The sequence below is a fragment of the Neoarius graeffei genome, chromosome 4 (genome assembly GCF_027579695.1).
Source record: "Neoarius graeffei isolate fNeoGra1 chromosome 4, fNeoGra1.pri, whole genome shotgun sequence".
Classification (NCBI taxonomy): domain Eukaryota; kingdom Metazoa; phylum Chordata; class Actinopteri; order Siluriformes; family Ariidae; genus Neoarius; species Neoarius graeffei.
The window spans coordinates 62,030,466-62,049,195 of record NC_083572.1 but is presented as its reverse complement, the minus strand read 5'-3'; the positions used below and the strand labels follow the sequence as shown (position 1 = coordinate 62,049,195).

At 40.9% G+C, this 18,730-nt stretch overlaps 1 protein-coding gene across 1 annotated transcript in view; it reads left to right on the top strand.

The window, feature by feature from the left end:
- The window catches only part of rhoca (ras homolog family member Ca), a 41,783-nt gene that overhangs the window by 20,890 nt on the left and 2,163 nt on the right, over positions 1-18,730 (top strand). The window contains exons 2-4 of the mRNA XM_060919459.1: positions 1,627-1,784; positions 11,244-11,364; positions 16,472-16,602. Of these exons, the coding sequence (XP_060775442.1) occupies positions 1,629-1,784; positions 11,244-11,364; positions 16,472-16,602 (408 nt within the window). The 5' untranslated portion in view covers positions 1,627-1,628. The remainder of the gene's footprint in view (positions 1-1,626; positions 1,785-11,243; positions 11,365-16,471; positions 16,603-18,730) is intronic.

Here is an 18,730-nt window from a genome sequence, read left to right as displayed (position 1 = left end):
GAGCTGCACTTTTTTATTCCCCCCCCCCCCCCCCCCCCCCCCATTTCATAAGTTGCCAGCTTGAAACGCATATGTAGGGTGTGTTCAGGTAAAACCACATTGAAGAGGCTTTGTCTGTGACCTTCTCATTGCTCAAGTATGCACCTGTGTATTCATTAAAGTTGTTTATCTGTCTCCGATGTAACGTCATACAGTGATTCAGCTCTACACCTGGATGTTTTGATGCGATGCGCACAGATACTGTCTAAATTTAAAGCTTCTGCTTTATGGTCCATCCTGCTAACCTTGTACATTATCAGTTAGCTGTCAAGTGTGAAGAATACAGAAGCGTATTGCTGCGACGCCAGAAAAAGGAAAACAGTATCATGTTACAAGATGTTGGGGATTTTCTTTTCCATGTTTTATTTAATAAGATACATTTCACATTAGATCATCCAGTGTGCTCCATAACAGCAGAGTCTTGCAGTTTTGCAACCCAAGCATGAAGTAGAACTTAATCAAATCATGTAAATGAGGCACATTCTTCAGTTTTTGTTCTGTGCGCACAGTTTCCTCGTTCAGACATGAGTTTCACACTGTAGCCTTACAGTATAAATTATCGTTAACTTTTTTAATAACTATCACATTTCGTGATAAGTTTGTTATACGTTTCTATGTGGTAATGATGTTAAAGCGAAAAATATCTTGTTCCTTACGATGCTGAACAGTTTTTCCTTTTTCTGGCGTGCCAGCAATACGCTTGTGTAAAGAACGGCCGTTTTACCGAGCATCTGAAAATCCTGATGTCTGTGCAACATTTGCCTTATTAAGAAACGCAGCTCATGGATCTTAAACTGAATCCAATTCTGCTGTAAATTTAAATCTGTGGGAGTGCAATCTATGCAGAGAGAACCAATAATACAACCCTATGCCGCCTCGTTCTGTTTATTGCCGCTGTGGAGTGGAAGGGTTTCATCGCTTGCTCTTTCTGTTGGATGGAAACACGTCCGCCCACAAATGCAGGTTGAAGCATTGTACGCAGTGCATTTTGTACCAAGTTTTAAAAATAGCCATTTTACTGCTCTCAGCACAATACAAGAAGTGACCAGTGATAAATTTTGTGCGTCCATGCATGTCTTCAGATCTTGGGAGGAGGTAGAGAGTGGGTGATTTTTTTTTTTTATTTTTTTTATTTTTTATTTTTTTTTTATTTTTTTTTTTTTTTAAAGTATGTGCACTGTTTCTTTACTGGTGCTCATTATTGTGGATGTGTATTCCCCCCCCCCACACACACACACACCAGTGTTTATGAAAAGCTGATGTCAGTCCCAAATATGGTCAAAGTGGTTGTTAAAATTCTGGATAAAAACGCACAGCTGTGGGCTTCAACATGTAGAATGTCCAGAAAAGCTCATGTTGTATAGCGCACACTGACTTCTGGGTGAAGGCTGAGGGTATTAGAGAATTATCATTTAACTGGCAGGATGTTTGCGCATCATACTGTAGTCTATAATGAGTGTTTTTGCATAATGCTTACAATGTTTTGTCCAGCTGTGGCTTGATCTCAACCTTGTGTGAAAATGAAAGCCTGAAAGAGTCTGTATTTCTGGTTGTACATGTAAAATGTTGTTGTTGTTGCCCTTCTAGGCATGGCAGCCATAAGGAAAAAGCTGGTGATTGTGGGAGATGGCGCATGTGGAAAGACCTGTCTTCTAATAGTGTTCAGTAAAGATCAGTTCCCCGAAGTCTACGTACCCACTGTGTTTGAGAACTACATTGCTGACATTGAGGTGGACGGCAAACAGGTTGGTGTGGATTATCTTGCCATTTTTAAACAGATGCGTAGTGGGGAGTTTTGACAGTTAATTATGGCTACTGCAGGACTAGACAGGATCTGGAAGAAGAATATCCAGAGTGCATCTAGACACAGTCTTGTAAAAAACTTGGCAGTGAGAACAAGCTATACGTACTGGCTTCGCTGCCCTGATTTCCTGTAGTGCATGCACCTTTTAATATCTGGGAGGTAACATTTTGTTTTAAGTAAGTCAAGTCTTTTAAATAGATGATTTAACTAAGACAACTCAATAAAAATCCAGTTCCTCTTTTTAAAATCTCCTATTTGACATACAGTACCAGTCAAGAGTTTGGAGACACCACTCTTCCCCCCCCCCCCCCCCCCCCAAAAAATTTATTTTCTACGTTGTAGAACGATGCTGAAGGTATCAGAACCTATGAAAAAATACATTATGTAGTTGTCAAAGCAGCCAGTTTTAGATTCTTCAAAGTAGCTACCTTTTGCTTTCCGCATTCTTGGCATTCTCTCAACCAGCGTCATGAGGTCGTCGCCTGGAATGTGTTTCCGACAGTCTTGAAGGAGTTCCCCTATATGTTGAGCACTTTGTTGGCTGCTTTTCTTTCACTCTGCGGTCCAGTGTTGTAGTTGAGTCGCTAAACCCCGAGTCCCCAGTGTTCAAGTCTCATCTCATTATCTCTAGCTGCTTTATCCTGTTCTACAGGGTCGCAGGCAAGCTAAAAAAATTTGAGTTGAGTCCACTACTGATCAGAGTCGAGTCCGAGAACAAGACTCCAACCGCACCATTTGACGGGGGCTGTTTTAGCACCATTAACATTTAGTTTAGTTTGTTCCTGAACATGACGTATGAACAGGTGAATGTGCATTCGCTTTGTCCGGGAGTACAAAGTATTCGGTCAGAGATGGTTGGGAGACGGATGTAAGTGCAAAAGGTGTGTTTATTAATACAAGTGAAGACAGATAAACAATCCAGAACGGCAGGCAAAATCGTAAAACGGGTCGAGCGAGGCACAAACAGGCTATCAAAGACGAGAAACAGGAAATCGGGGATAAGGAAATAAGGCTCATAATGTCAGCAATGCAACTCAATAATTTGCAAAATAAGTTTTCAGTTTTATGTAGATGCAACGTTTGTGCCTTAAAGTGCATATCATGGGTAAATTCAGGAGCAAGATCAATGTAATTCTCCTATTTTATATTAAACTTTGGCCAAATATCTGTCACATTTTGTGCAATTTTTTTTTTTTTTTACCTTGCGCAATACCAGAGAAATTCAGTTGAAATCAAGCCATTTGAGGCGAATTGGTCCGCCTCTGAAAAAAACTTGGCATTTGAATTTCCCGGGAAACATTGATTTTCGTTCCGTCGCATGCGGGACGCCTCCCACTGAATCCTATGTCATTGCTGGTTTGTTTGAGAAAACAACCTGGTGGTTTTCTGCAAATTTCTTCAACGTTATCACGTAATTATTAAAATGGTTAACAGATGTATCGTAGGAGGGTGTACCAACACCAATCTTGATGGGATTAATACTCTTCGTTTTCCAAAAGACCGGACAATGAGAGAGAAATGGGAGCGCTTGGTCTACACAGGCTGTGCACTGAAACCGTGCAAAGCTCTCGCAGCCTGCTGGCGCTTCCGCAGGTGACGTCACGAATCTGGCTCCAGACTCCCTTGGGATTTTTCCAGACGCGTTTTATTTTTTTCTGCTGTAGACAGATGGCCTTGTGCAAAATTACCCTTCTGGATGAGTGTGTAAAGGGACATACTTTCATATAAAAAAAGGAAATTGGTCCAGGATATGCACTTTAATCCTGTGCAGGTGTTAGTCGTTTACAGTGCATGCGTGAGAGTCCTCTTGGTGCACGTGCGCTGTCCGGGGTGTGCCCGTGAGTCTATCTGATGTATGTGCCAAGACATGTAGGTGTGACACTCTTGCACGAAGTTGGTGTAAAAAAAATTTAATGCAGATGTAAATATGCCAAATTATTATGGCATGTTCCAAAAAATAAAGAAGAAATCAGAGTCCTCGTCTCCAGTTTACGAGTCCGAATGCAGTTAATGCATGGGGTCAAGTCATGAGTCCTTAAAATTAGGACCCGAGTCCTGGACTAGAGTACTACAAGCCTGCTGCGGTCCAACTTATCCCAAACCATCTTAGTTGAGTTTAGGTCAGGTGATTGTGGAGTCCAGTCATCTGACGCAGCTCTCCTTCACGCTCCTTGGTTGAATAGCCCTTACAGAGCCAGGAGGTTTGTTTTGGGTCATTGTCTTGTTGAAAACCAAGTTATGGTTCCACGAAGTGTAAAACAGATGGGATGGCGTATTGCTGCAGAATGCTGTAGCAGTGATGCTGGTTAAGTGTGCCTTCACTTTTTAATAAACTGCCATCACAACCTCTCCTTCATGCTTCATGGTGGGAATCACACATTCAGATGCCATCCGTTCCCCCTTTTCCTGTATCTCACGAAGGCATGGCGGATGGAAGCAAAAAGCTCAAATTTGGACTCCTCAGATCAAAGTACTTTCCACTGGTCGAGTGTCCATCCCTTGTGTTTCTTGCTAAAAGTAATTCTCCTCCTTATTGCCCTCCCTCAGTTATGGTTTCTTTGCAGCAATTTCACGGTGAAGGCCTGATTTCACGCAGTCTACTCCAAACAGTTGATGAGATGTGTCTGCTATTTGAACTCTGTGAAGCATTCATGTAGGCTCTAATCTGAGGTGCTGTTAATTGGCATTTTCTGAGGCTGGTAACTCTATTGAACATATGCTCTGCAGCAGAGGTAAGTCTGGGTCCATCCCAGGAAAGGAAGACCTAGTGAGAGCCTGTTTCATCAGAGCATTTTTTTTTTTTTTTTGGCTTGAAACTTCACTTGAAGATGCAGTCAAAGTTCTTGCCATGTTCTGGATTGACTGACCTGTATGTCTTAAAGTAACGATGGATGTCGTGTCTCTTAACTTAGTCGAGCAGTTCTTGACAGAATAAGGATTACTACAGTTGTGGAATCCTTGACTTGCAAGCAACGTCAAAGCAAAATAGAAACCCGGATTTCGGCCATGTTGGTGGATATATGAATGCGGGGTCAGCGACATTCCGTACAAAATATAGTCATGTGTGCGCAACTGTTTTTCCACCGCTTTAAGTGTTTTTAGCAACGCCATATCTTTGTGCTGTATATGGTTGTAGGCATAGCGGTACTCGTGACCGTGGCACGTTCCGATTTTTTTTAGAATTCCGTCCGTGATTCAGAAAGGGGGCAAGGAAACTGAGGCTTAGTACGGAGAGGAGACGAGCAGGGCTGATCGAACCGAGGCTAAAACCAAAACAGCTCATGTTTGCAGTGATCATTTTATCTCGGGTGAGATTCAAAAGCTTTCTTGATATTGTGGAAGAATTTTATTACGTGTTGCTAGAATTTTGCTATAAAATGAGCGTTCTCTTGTCATGGTTCACTTGCTTGTTAATTGACGTGTAACTGTTTCCCTTCTAAGAGTGCCAGCAAAATTATAAGATGGAAACAATCCAGAAAATGTGCTGGGTGGGGTGGGTCCCCCTTCCCCCGTCCAAGGTCAGACTTGATTCTTCAGCAGCCAAACCAGATAAAATGTGATATCTGGGTACTCGATGGTCTGTAAAAGCGCCTTATCTTCAGAAATGTCTGACTTTTTTTTAAATGATATGGGTCAAAACCACACACACCTATCTTCTCTTTGAATCGAATCTTTGTTCGACCATTCAAATCGTGATGATGCCGAGATTACTGTATTTATGGACACGCCTCTCAGCGGCTGCCATCCTGATTGCTTTGTAAATCCACAATCATGGCGGACGCTCACATTTTGATCGCGTGGCTGCAAGTCATCTATAGGGCTGTTTACTGTATTACTTGCTGTTTTTAAGCTCAAATACATTATGAAGGCAAGAAAAGCCACTAGCGTTTGAGGCACACCTGTTAATTGAAAAGCGTTCTCGGTGACGTCATGAATTCCATGTTTGTGCCATGTGTTCTTTCATAGTTTTGAGGTCCTCAGTATTGTTGTACAGTGTAGAAAATGGTCAACATCCAGGAAAACAAATGAGGTGTGTCCAAACTTTTGACTGGTACTGTTTCATGTTCTACTTTGAAGCAGAAATTAATAAGCAAATATTTGGTATGTACAGTGGGGCAAAAAAGTATTGTCACCAATTGTGCAAGTTCTCCCACTTAAAAAGATGAGAGGCCTGTAATTTTCATCATAGGTATACCTCAACTATGAGAGACAGAATGGGGGGAAAGAATCCAGGAAATCACATTGTAGGATTTTTAATGAATTAATTGGTAAATTCCTCTGTAAAATATTTGGTCACCTACAAACAAGCAAGATTTCTGGCTCTCACAGACCTGTAACTTCTTTTTTAAGAAGCTCCTCTGTCCTCCACTCGTTACCTGTATTAATGGCACCTGTTTGAACTCGTTATCAGTATAAAAGACACCTGTCCACAACCTCAAACAGTCACACTCCAAACTCCACTATGGCCAAGACCAAAGAGCTGTCAAAGGACACCAGAAACAAAATTGTAGACCTGCACCAGGCTGGGAAGACTGAATCTGCAATAGGTAAGCAGCTTGGTGTGAAGAAATCAACTGTGGGAGCAATTATTAGAAAATGGAAGACATACAAGACCACTGATAATCCCCCTCGATCTGGGGCTCCATGCAAGATCTCACCCCGTGGGGTCAAAATGATCACAAGAACGGTGAGCAAAAATCCCACAACCACACGGGGGGACCTAGTGAATAACCTGCAGAGAGCTGGGACCAAAGTAACAAAGGCTACCATCAGTAACACACTACGCCGCCAGGGACTCAAATCCTGCAGTGCCAGACGTGTCCCCCTGCTTAAGCCAGTACGTGTCCAGGCCCGTCTGAAGTTTGCTAGAGAGCATTTGGATGATCCAGAAGAGGATTGGGAGAATGTCATATGGTCAGATGAAACCAAAGTAGAACTTTTTGGTAAAAACTCAACTTGTGTTTGGAGGAGAAAGAATGCTGAGTTGCATCCAAAGAACACCATACCTATTGTGAAGCATGGGGGTGGAAACGTCATGCTTTGGGGCTGATTTTCTGCAAAGGGACCAGGACGACTGTTCCATGTAAAGGAAAGAATGAATGGGGCCATGTATCGTGAGATTTTGAGTGAAAACCTCCTTCCATCAGCAAGGGCATTGAAGATGAAATGTGGCTGGGTCTTTCAGCATGACAATGATCCCAAACACACTGCCCGGGCAAAGAAGGAGTGGCTTCGTAAGAAGTATTTCAAGGTCCTGGAGTGGCCTAGCCAGTCTCCAGATCTCAACCCCATAGAAAATCTTTGGAGGGAGTTAAGTCCGTGTTGCCCAGCAACAGCCCCAAAACATCACTGCTCTAGAGCAGATCTGCATGGAGGAATGGGCCAAAATACCAGCAACAGTGTGTGAAAACCTTGTGAAGACTTACAGAAAACGTTTGACCTCGGTCATTGCCAACAAACGGTATATAACGAAGTATTGAGATGAACTTTTGTTATTGACCAAATACTTATTTTCCACCATAATTTGCAAATAAATTCTTTAAAAATCAGACAATGTGATTTTCTGGATTTTTTTTTTTTTTCTTCTCACTTTGTCTCTCATAGTTGAAGTGTACCTATGATGAAAATTACAGGCCTCTCTCATCTTTTTAAGTGGGAGAACTTGCACAATTGGTGACTGACTAAATACTTTTTTGCCCCACTGTTTTAATTAGTGACCTCTACTGCTGGTTTTCTTTATGATTTCCGGATTCTTAATTTTTAACTTGATAAATTAAGTTCAGGGCTTGCAACAGAACAGATGAACCTGTTTAAACAATTTTGCACATTGAGGAGTACGAGAATTGAAGAACTGACTTTAGGCAGTAATTATAGAGAATTTTTCTTTTTCATATTTGTGCAACTCTGAAATCTCATCACAAATTTTGTCTAAATTTTAAGAGCAGAGTTTGTGATTTTAGTGAGATCCCTATATGAAGGCACTTGGAGCATGTGTGACGGGCTACAAATCCTGAACAATGTGTGAAATTCCTAGCGGTATTGGTCAGTTGTTAGTCATTGGTCATGTTCCATCATTTAATGGACACTGATGCTAGTCTTGCACTGGCTAGCTCTAAGGCCATAACAGGAAATGGCTGTACTTGCTTGTTTCCTGCCTTGATTTGGGAACATGGATGTCTGGATATTCCCTCTCCCAGTGGTCCTTGTGGGTTGATGCACACAGAGGAAATGAATTTTGTGTGTGTGAGCGAGAGAGGGAGGTGATGTTTCCACTATATAGGATTTTGTCTGAACATTAAAGAGGGTGGCGTACTCGCTCTGGAGAGTCTCCTTTTGCCTCTTTCTGTGTGGGACTGAGCTCTACAGAATCTCCCTTGCTTGAAAGCAAGCTTGCATGAGATTTCAAACCTTCTCGAACCTCAACAAACTCTGAGCTCAGTCTAAATCCCTCTGGCCAATGGCAAGCGCTGTATACGCTTCCTCCACTCTGTCTCTAAAAAATAGTTCCCTTTTCCTTTCTCTACCTTTTTAATGCATGTTGCTGAAGCTTGAGCACACAGGAGAAAAAGAGGGTGTGTGTGTGTGTTTTTTCAAGAATCTGCTTACACTCACAATGTTTTTTAGGATATTATACAAGGCTTATGAATTTTTACCGTTGTCCATATCAAGAATAAGATTAGGAAATGGATGGTTGAAGCCGCCCCGGTTTCGGTCCCAGCAGTTTTATCCCAAAGGATGACTCGGCTTTGCAAAGTCTCCATGCTCTGACTAAGCCTTTAGGCACAAGGGAGCAGTTTAATTTGTTCTAATCATCCCTTCTTGAAAAACTCATTTTCCCTAAAATGTCTGCTTTTAACCATATCCTGTTTCCCTGGGGTAAAAAAAAAAAAGAGGTTGCACAAATGTCAAGTCCATTTGTCATCAGTACTACAGGAATGAAAACAAAACACGTTCTTTCAACACATGCAAAAATCAAGATGGATAGAAAAATAGGCAAGTGGCTAAAAATACCATTTAAACACAGTTGGGGTTAAAAAAAAGTCATGCCTGAAATGTAGAACAAATGGAAATTTTCCATGAATTGGACCCATGACTGCACTGTACCTCCACAAATGAATTGTGATGGATGGAAAAATCCCAAACATGAGTTTGAGTGGTGCGGTTTAGTTGATGGAGGCACCTGTCTGTACAGTGTGTGTGTGTGTGTATATATATATATATATATATATATATATAGTGTGTGTATATATATATATATATATATATATATATATATATATATATATATATATATATATATATATATATATATAATTTTTTTTTTTTTATAAAAATATGCATTTTTAAGTTCAAGTGTGTTTAAAAATGTAATTGGCATGCCAGCCTTGGGCAGCGATTCCACGGTCAGTGTGGCACCGCTGCGTACTGACCATGTAAGCACCACGTTGCATAACCTCAGTTCGCAATGTAATCCTCTGTGGCTGAGCAGTCAAGAGCGCTGTCCAGGAAGGGAACGGATTTTGCAATGTCGGTTCGACTCCTGGCAGCGACGTGTTTCTGAGCCGGCTATTTTCTATTTACATACTGTAGTTTCTAACTCCCAATGAAAAAAAGGCTGGGCTCAGACCTGCACAGGTCTTTAGTCAAGTTTAAGAATTAACTGTTAAACTCTAGTCATTTTCACAGTATTTTGCGAATCACAGCAGTAAGAAGCTTGCTAAGAAAATCTCAGAAAATGCAGACTTGTTAGATGGCTGTTTTGTGACTGCTTGATCAGGTGCTCTTGTGAACACTGAGGGTATCATGGGCTCTTGTCAGGACAACACGCCTCTGCCAGGAGGTTGAGACTTGGCCATAGATCGAGCCAAATGTGGCACCATCTAATGTTTTGCCATATGATTTTTGACCACTTGCTATGGCGATTACAGGATTATTTTTTTTTTTAAACTCTAAGTATTTGAAATCGAGCATCTCTTATAAATGGCATAAACTGTCTCATGGACCTGCACAGCACCAAGAGTGCATTTCTGTCCAATACACTTCATTAATCTTGCTGCAGGTCCAGTATAAATCTGACGTGGCGTTATAATGAGCACTAAGCAAACAAAGTGCTGACATGCAGTGATGGGAGAGAGAAGGGTCAAGAGCTCAGCTTGTCAGCATCTATAAATATTTTGGAATATCAACTAGTTTCATTTCCTACAGCTTCAGAAGCTCTTTGCTTACATAGCTGACTCTTCAATTTTTCATTTTTGGCCTCGAGTGGATTTGTTCATGATGTGCAAGTATGCAGACACCTATGCGACCACACACAAGTATAAACCAGTCCTAAGAGTTTCACGTGTGTGAGAGAGAGAGAGAGAGAAATGGAATATAGTGGAAAATGTGTTTTTTTTTTTTTTTTTTTTTGGCAGAGTAAACTTTGAAATACTTCCATTTATCTGCTTTCAGTTAGATCTATTCATAATCAGTGTCCGACCATGTCTTAAAGTGCATATCACAGGTAAATTCAGGAGCAAGATCAATGTAATTCTCCTGTTTCATATTAAACTTTGGTCAAATATCGGTTGCATTTTTGTGATATATATAATATATATATATTTTTTTTTTAACCTTGCGCAATACCAGAAATATTCAGTTGAAATCAAGCCATTTGAGGTGAATTGGTGTGCCTCTGAAAAAACTTAGCATTTGGATTTCCCGGCAAACATTGATTTTCATGACATCGCTTGCGGGACGCCTCCCTCTGAATCCTACGTCAGCGCTGGTTTGTTTATGAGAAAACGACCTGGTGGTTTTCTGCAAATTTCAACGTTATTGCGTAATTATTAAAATGGTTAACAGGTGTATCATAGGAGGGTGTAGCAACACCAATCTTGATGGGATTAGTACTCATTGTTTCCCACATTTTGCACTCGGGTGACAATTCCATATCTCAATGCAAAATCGCTAGCTGCTAAACTTGGTCTACACAGACTGTGCACTGAAACTGTGCAAGCTCTCGCAGCCTGCTGGCGCTTCCACAGGTGACGTCACGTCTCGAATCTGGCTCCAGACTCCCTTGGGATTTTTTTTTTTTTTTTCCAGACTTTTTTTTCTGCTGTAGACAGATGACCTTGTGCAAAATTATCCTTCTAGATAAGTGTGTAAAGGGATGTTCATATATTTAAATTGTGTGTATGTGTGTGTATGTGTGTATATATATATATATATATATATATATATATATATATATATATATATATATATATATAATATGAACGAACAAACATCCAAAATGAATTTGGTCCAGGATATGCACTTTTAAAGTATGTGTATGATGGCCTATGGCAGTAAAGGTTTCTCTGTTGGACTTCATTTTTTTTTTTTTAATTTTAATATTTAAACTTTTGAATGACAGGTGGAGCTGGCACTGTGGGACACAGCTGGACAGGAGGACTATGACCGCTTGAGACCACTTTCCTACCCAGACACAGATGTCATCCTTATGTGCTTCTCCATCGACAGTCCTGACAGTTTAGGTACACTTATGCATGCGCACCAAATTAAAAAAAAAAAAAGTCTGTCCCTCACACAGATTCTTGTTTTCTGCTTTGAGCATATATGGAATTCCTGCCTGAGGGTTTTTTTTTCCCTCCCCCTTTAGCTAGGGTTAATGTACAAGTTTCCCAGCTGACTTTTCTGAGTCATGTACAGGATTTTCATGGCAGTTCTGGCTGTGCTAACGTTGTACTAGATTTATGGTGAACAGATAAACATCTTAATTGTACAAGTGCTCTCATGGATCATCTAAATATTCATTTTCTCTCTTATCAGAGCTGAGACCTTTTTGGTCATATGCTGTCTTCATATGAATAGCAGGAAGTCTGAGCTCTGACTTGTCTTAGTGAGTCACCATAGCTTTGGCTTTTTCTGTAAGCCAAAAAAAAAAACTGAGACAGTTGATAATCTGTTGCGGGTGGTAATGGTTTTACTCTTCGCCAGTCCTCCCCCAGCTACTGGGATTCTTAAACCTGAGTGATTTTGTTCTGTGACTCTCTTGTATTGTATGTGTCACATGTCCCAAGAAGGCTAATGGTTCTGGAACTCTACACGATTGAGGATCTTAATATGAACTGAATTGTCTGAGCAAGTGGAAATATCTTGAATATGGGCAGGTTGATGTAATTCTTATTATTGAGATGCTTGTTAATTTCAGGCTATTCTGTGGGCAGATAATTTTGCTTCTTTTTAGAAATGGGTTTACAACTAGAAGTCTTCCAATAGAACCAGATTATTGGCTTGAAATTTAGTTTTAAAAAAAAGTCTAGAAATGGTTTCAAGAATCATCTGTTTTGGTTTATTGTAATGTTATTGGTTACTCTAGATATTGGACTTTATTCCATCCACGGTCACTGGATATGAGCAATCATGCATTCTGATTGGCTACTCTACTACAAAGAGAGTAGTACTACATCAGCTCATATACCGTGAGTAGAGAAACAAAATGGCAGAGCGTGTTGCTGAAACAACCGAGGACGAAAAAAACCCTAGTCAAAAAAAGCAACAAAATATGGAATAAAAGTATTTGATGGTAAAAGAAATTTTATATGTAATTTTAAAATTAGAGAGAGACAGTGGTGCTTGAAAGTTTATGAACCCTTCAGAATTTTCTATATCTCTGCATAAATATGACCTAAAACATCAGATTTTCATACAAGTCCTAAAAGTAGATAAAGGGAACACAGTTAAACAAATGAGACAAAAATATTATACTTGGTCATTTATTTATTGAGGAAAATGATCCAATATTCCACGTGAGTGGCAAAAGTATGTGAACCTCTAGGATTAGCAGTTAATTTGAAGGTGAAATTAGTCAGGTGTTTTCAATCAGTGGGATGACCATCAGGTGTGAGTGGGCACCCTGTTTTATTTAAAGAACAGGGATCTATCAAAGTCTGATCTTCACAACACCTGTTTATAGAAGTATATCATGGCACGAACAAAGGAGATTTCTGAGGACCTCAGAAAGTGTTGTTGATGCTCATCAGGCTGGAAAAGGTTACAAAACCATCTCTAGAGTTTGGACTCCACCAATCCACAGTCAGACAGATTGTGTACAAATGGAGGAAATTCAAGACCATTGTTACCCTCCCCAGGAGTGGTCGACCAACAAAGATCACTCCAAGAGCAAGGCATGTAATAGTCAGCAAGGTCACAAAGGACCCCAGGGTAACTACTTCTAAGCAACTGAAGGCCTCTCTCACATTGGCTAATGTTCATGAGTCCACCATCAGGAGAGCACTGAACAACAATGGTGTGCATGGCAGGGTTGCAAGGAGAAAGCCACTGCTCTCCAAAAAGAACATTGTTGTTCGTCTGCAGTTTGCTAAAGATCATGTGGACAAGCCAGAAGGCTATTGGAAAAATGTTTTGTGGATGGATGAGACCAAAATAGAACTTTTTGGTTTAAATGAGAAGCGTTATGTTTGGAGAAAGGAAAACACTGCATTCCAGCATAAGAACCTTATCCCATCTGTGAAACATGGTGGTGGTAGTATCATGGTTTGGGCCTGTTTTGCTGCATCTGGGCCAGGACGGCTTGCCATCATTGATGGAACAATGAATTCTGAATTATACCAGCGAATTCTAAAGGAAAATGTCAGGACATCTGTCTGTGAACTGAATCTCAAGAGAAGGTGGGTCATGCAGCAAGACAACGACCCTAAGCACACAAGTCGTTCTACCAAAGAATGGTTAAAGAAGAATAAAGTGAATGTTTTGGAATGGCCAAGTCAAAGTCCTGACCTTAATCCAACTGAAATGTTGTGGAAGGACCTGAAGCGAGCAGTTCATGTGAGGAAACCCACCAACATCCCAGAGTTGAAGCTGTTCTGTGCGGATGAATGGGCTAAAATTCCTCCAAGCTGGTGTGCAGGACTGATCAACAGTTACCGGAAACATTTAGTTGCAGTTATTGTTGCACAAGGGGGTCACACCAGATACCGAAAGCAAAGGTTCACATACTTTTTCCACTCACAGATATGTAATATTGGATCATTTTCCTCAATAAATAAATGACCAAGTATAATCATTTTTCTCATTTGTTTAACTGGGTTCTCTTTATCTACTTTCAGGACTTTGTGTGAAAATCTGATGTTTTAGGTCATATTTATGCAGAAATATAAATTCTAAAGGGTTCACAAACTTTCAAGTGTGTGAGAAATAAAAATTTCCCCTTCCAAGAATTATAGCATTTTTCACAAATTGCTACTGTCATTTTGTCGGTTTGTTTACATTCTAAGCAGAAATGATTTTGTCAGACGTTTTGTATAAAGTTTTTATTTATCGAATTTGCCAAAAATAAAAATGCTCGGTCTCAAAATCCAGTGAATGTGGATAGAATAAGTTATTCCACTCAATCTCATTGTACATGGCTCATAGCCAGCTCGGTGCTACACTATCAGCTCATGTACGACTTGATTTCATGGAATAACTGTTAAATATTCAAAATATTTTTCCACTTGCTAAGATGGAATGGGGTGTTTTTGTTTTTTTGTTTTTTGTTTGTTTGTTTGTTTTTTTGCGCAGTGTTGAGGTCTTTGCTCACCACCTCCAAATTTTCTGACAAGATATTCACACAGGGCGGCACGGTGGTGTAGTGGTTAGCGCTGTCGCCTCACAGCAAGAAGGTCCTGGGTTCGAGCCCCGGGGCCGGCGAGGGCCTTTCTGTGTGGAGTTTGCATGTTCTCCCCGTGTCCGCGTGGGTTTCCTCCGGGTGCTCCGGTTTCCCCCACAGTCCAAAGACATGCAGGTTAGGTTAACTGGTGACTCTAAATTGACCGTAGGTGTGAATGTGAGTGTGAATGGTTGTCTGTGTCTATGTGTCAGCCCTGTGATGACCTGGCGACTTGTCCAGGGTGTACCCCGCCTTTCGCCCATAGTCAGCTGGGATAGGCTCCAGCTTGCCTGCGACCCTGTAGAAGGATAAAGCGGCTAGAGATAATGAGATGAGATGAGATATTCACACAAAATCACACAGGTCATTAAATATACACAAGAAGAAAATTCAGTATGATTTTAAATAAATAAATATTTCCTTCTTTGTTTGGAAATGATTGGTCAGGTAATGAAAGGAGGGTTCCTGAGAAACATTATTCACCTCACATATGATTTATTGAAGCCTCGGATTCATTTCTGGTTCTGAATTGAACGGAGGGCCGTTTATCAGAAAACGGTGAACGCTTGCATCCACCTGTGAAGGAATTAGGTATTCATGTGTTGAACTCCTCCCAGTTTTTCATAATTGTGGGGCAAAATATAGAGCATCATCTTGTCAGATACACTGCCAGGTGTTGTTCAGGATCAACGGGCTCTCTGTAGTTCATACGTGGTCTCGTCTGGTGAAGAGCCAGAATACCAGAGAGAGCTTCGATCTCCACCACAGTCATCATGGTACTTCAACTCTTAGGATGAGGAAAGTTTCCTTGTCTCTGTTCCAATAATGGGTGTACCCAAAACTTTCACTTCCTTAAAGGGTAACTGAAGTCTATTAATAAAATCGAAAACGTGTTAAATTACGTTTTTTTTACTAACCTTATATTGTGACTTGTATCGGCATATATTACACTTATCAGCCTTTTCGGTTTTTAGCCATGTTGAATGTAGTTCGTTTGGTCCACGGCAGGCGTCGCTTATCTGCGCGATCTTCACGAGACTTGTGCGAGACTTCAAACCTTTAGTGTCAGCGCCGCCATTTTGAAAACTGTTTACACAGCGGCCAGATCGCCGTATCATCCCAATTTAGATTAATTTCGAGATTTGCCAGCTTCATCAGTGATGGAGATTATTCCATACGACTTCGAACCAACGTGGAGTAGAGAAGAGTTGGAAAGACGACAGGATAAGGACGAGTCTGTCACGCTGGTATTTACATCATTACTGTCGCACAGTTAAAACGTGCCAGATCAGGCGGCTGGTGGGTTTTCAAAATAATAAATACACGCATGTATTTTTGTGATAAGTACATATTATACTGAGCGCATTTCCCACATTATCCTCACTAAGGTTTCGGACAGCACTACAAAATGGCGTCCACACTATATAGTGCCCTATATAGTGAGTAGGGAGCGATTTAGGACATGGGGAAAACTTCCAGCTTGATTACGGCAGCATTTGAAAGCGGGCACGCGTGTCTTTTGACAACGTTGGCAGGTGTTGGTCACCTTTGATTTCCGCTGTACGTTTTACTTCCGTCCTACAATGTCTCGCACAGGTCTCAGCGAATCTCGTTTACGGCCATTGCTTTGACATATGAACTGATGTATTACAGAGCATATTTCAAACACTCATAACTTGCTATAGCAGCGACAAAATAGCTGTCAGAAATGCATTCCTATATTTTATAAAATGAGAAATAGAATTTTGATGATTTAAAAAAAAAAAAAAAACTTGCCTTCAGTTCCCCTTTAAGAGCAATGAAAGTCATGGCATGAAACCAGTATAAAATATAATGTAAAAACTTTGCGCATTTTTTATGCATAAGAGAATACTCGACTATATGATAAACATGAAGCTTTAATATTTATTACTGGTCATGACTGGTATTGAATGAAGGCCTAAGAGTGACTTATTGTTTTCTCACTTCAGAGAATATTCCAGAGAAGTGGACGCCAGAGGTGAAACACTTCTGCCCCAACGTTCCTATTATTCTGGTGGGGAATAAGAAGGACCTGCGGAACGATGAGCACACTCGGCGGGAGCTGGCGAAGATGAAACAGGTAGCTGCCTGCTTGTGTTCCACAGCATAGCTTAAAGCAGCCCCATTAAAAAGCACTTAGGTGATGGTATTACTGTCACTTTGTGCGGCATGAAGATCATTGACATCTTTCAAGCACACATTGCACTAGAACTACTGGCTGCCTGCCAAACCGAGGAGTCTGTGGCAGATGCAGTAAGCATCTACACTGCTGAATGATCACCTTCTTTCACAAGAGGGTTTACTCGGGTTTGCTCGCTCTGCTGTCGCGCTGGACCTCAATTGAGCCGACATTACCATCCTGACTAGTCAACAGCTTCCTGTAGCCGTGATCAGCGTATTAGTCGACGTAATGCCTAGCCTGTATTTAATAAGAATCAACAAATTATATTAACTGCAATTTCCTCAGAACAATAAAGAGAAAACAATTTTGGTTGTGTGTGTGATTTTTAAAGGTGCTGATTGCAAAGTTGATTTCTGGGCAAAAATGTTCCGTTTCTATTGCTGCTGGAGTTTTCAGATGCTTCATGTTTTGAGTTGAAATTGAGTTGCGCTGCTGCACACACCGTATATCCTGTGTGTAAATGTTTTTGCCAAGATAAAACGCGTCCCGCATTTTGATTCCGGAGCTTGCCCAAGCAACTAAACAATATCACATGACCACCGTAGGGCGTGGTTGACTTTTTTTTTTTTTTTTTTTTTTTAATTAAAGCAAATCAGTGTGGGCGAACATGGCGGACTCTGCTCCCCCGCCAGTGGGAAAGGAAAATTTGAAAGCAAATCAGCTAGAAAGTGCACCCGAAAAGCGATGGAAACCAAAAGGTGGTCTGCAAGAATTTTCATAAAGGGACCGATCGACTAAAGGATGACCCGGGTACGAAATCTGATTAATTTGCAGCGCTTGTATTGCATTGGCGAGTTCGAGTATGGAGTTATACACCTAATGTTTTGATCTGGCAGAGAATGCAACGATAACACAAGTATTAACGGAGATGTATTTGTCTCTTTTTCACGGATTTGTTCGCGGAGGTCAACCACAAATTACAAACCTCCAATTTAAAACTCTCCAAGGTCGATTCAGAGTCGCAATCTTGTGACCCAGTTCCATAATTATGCTAATTATTTCAAGCTCCTCGCGTTCAGCTGTTTACGTAGGGCCATACTGTTTACCTCAGGATATTTGGTCCTAAAACGGAGAAAAGCAACTCTCAGCATGTCAAAATGATCACGTTTCGTCCACATGATCTTGTTCTTGCAGGACATGAGAAAACGCCATGCACAACTTGTTTTTTTGCAGTCAGCACCTTTTTAAGCCAAATTTGCAGGGGTCAGTCTCAAACAAGATGCTTTGTATGTTTAGGTTTATACACATTTCAGGCTGCAACATACACTACCGTTCAAAAATTTAGTCACTTTGAAATTTCCTTATTTTTGAAAGAAAAGCACTTCTTTTCAATGAAGATCACTTTAAAGGAACAGTCCACCGTACTTCCATAATGAAAAATGCTCTTATCTGAATTGAGACGAGCTGCTCCGTACCTGTCCGAGCTTTGCGCGACCTCCCAGTCAGTCAGACGCGCCGTCACTCCTGTTAGCAATATAGCTAGGCTCAGTATGGCCAATGGTATTTTTTGGGGCTGTAGTTAGATGCGACCAAACTCTTCCACGTTTTTCCTGTTTACATAGGTTTATATGACCAGTGACATGAAACAAGTTCAGTTACACAAATTGAAACGTAGTGATTTTCTATGCTATGGAAAGTCCGCACTATAATGACAGGCGTACTGACACCTTCTGCGCGCTTCGGCAGCGCATTGATATCTGAGCTCCGTATCAATGCGCTGCCGAAGCGCGCAGAAGGTGTTAGTACGCCTGTCATTATAGTGCGGACTTTCCATAGCATAGAAAATCACTACGTTTCAATTTGTGTAACTGAACTTGTTTCATGTCACTGGTCATATAAACCTATGTAAACAGGAAAAACGTGGAAGAGTTTGGTTGCATCTAACTACAGCCCCAAAAAATACCATTGGCCATACTGAGCCTAGCTATATTGCTAACAGGAGTGACGGCGCGTCTGACTGACTGGGAGGTCGCGCAAAGCTCGGAGAGGTACGGAGCAGCTCGTCTCAATTCCGATAAGAGCATTT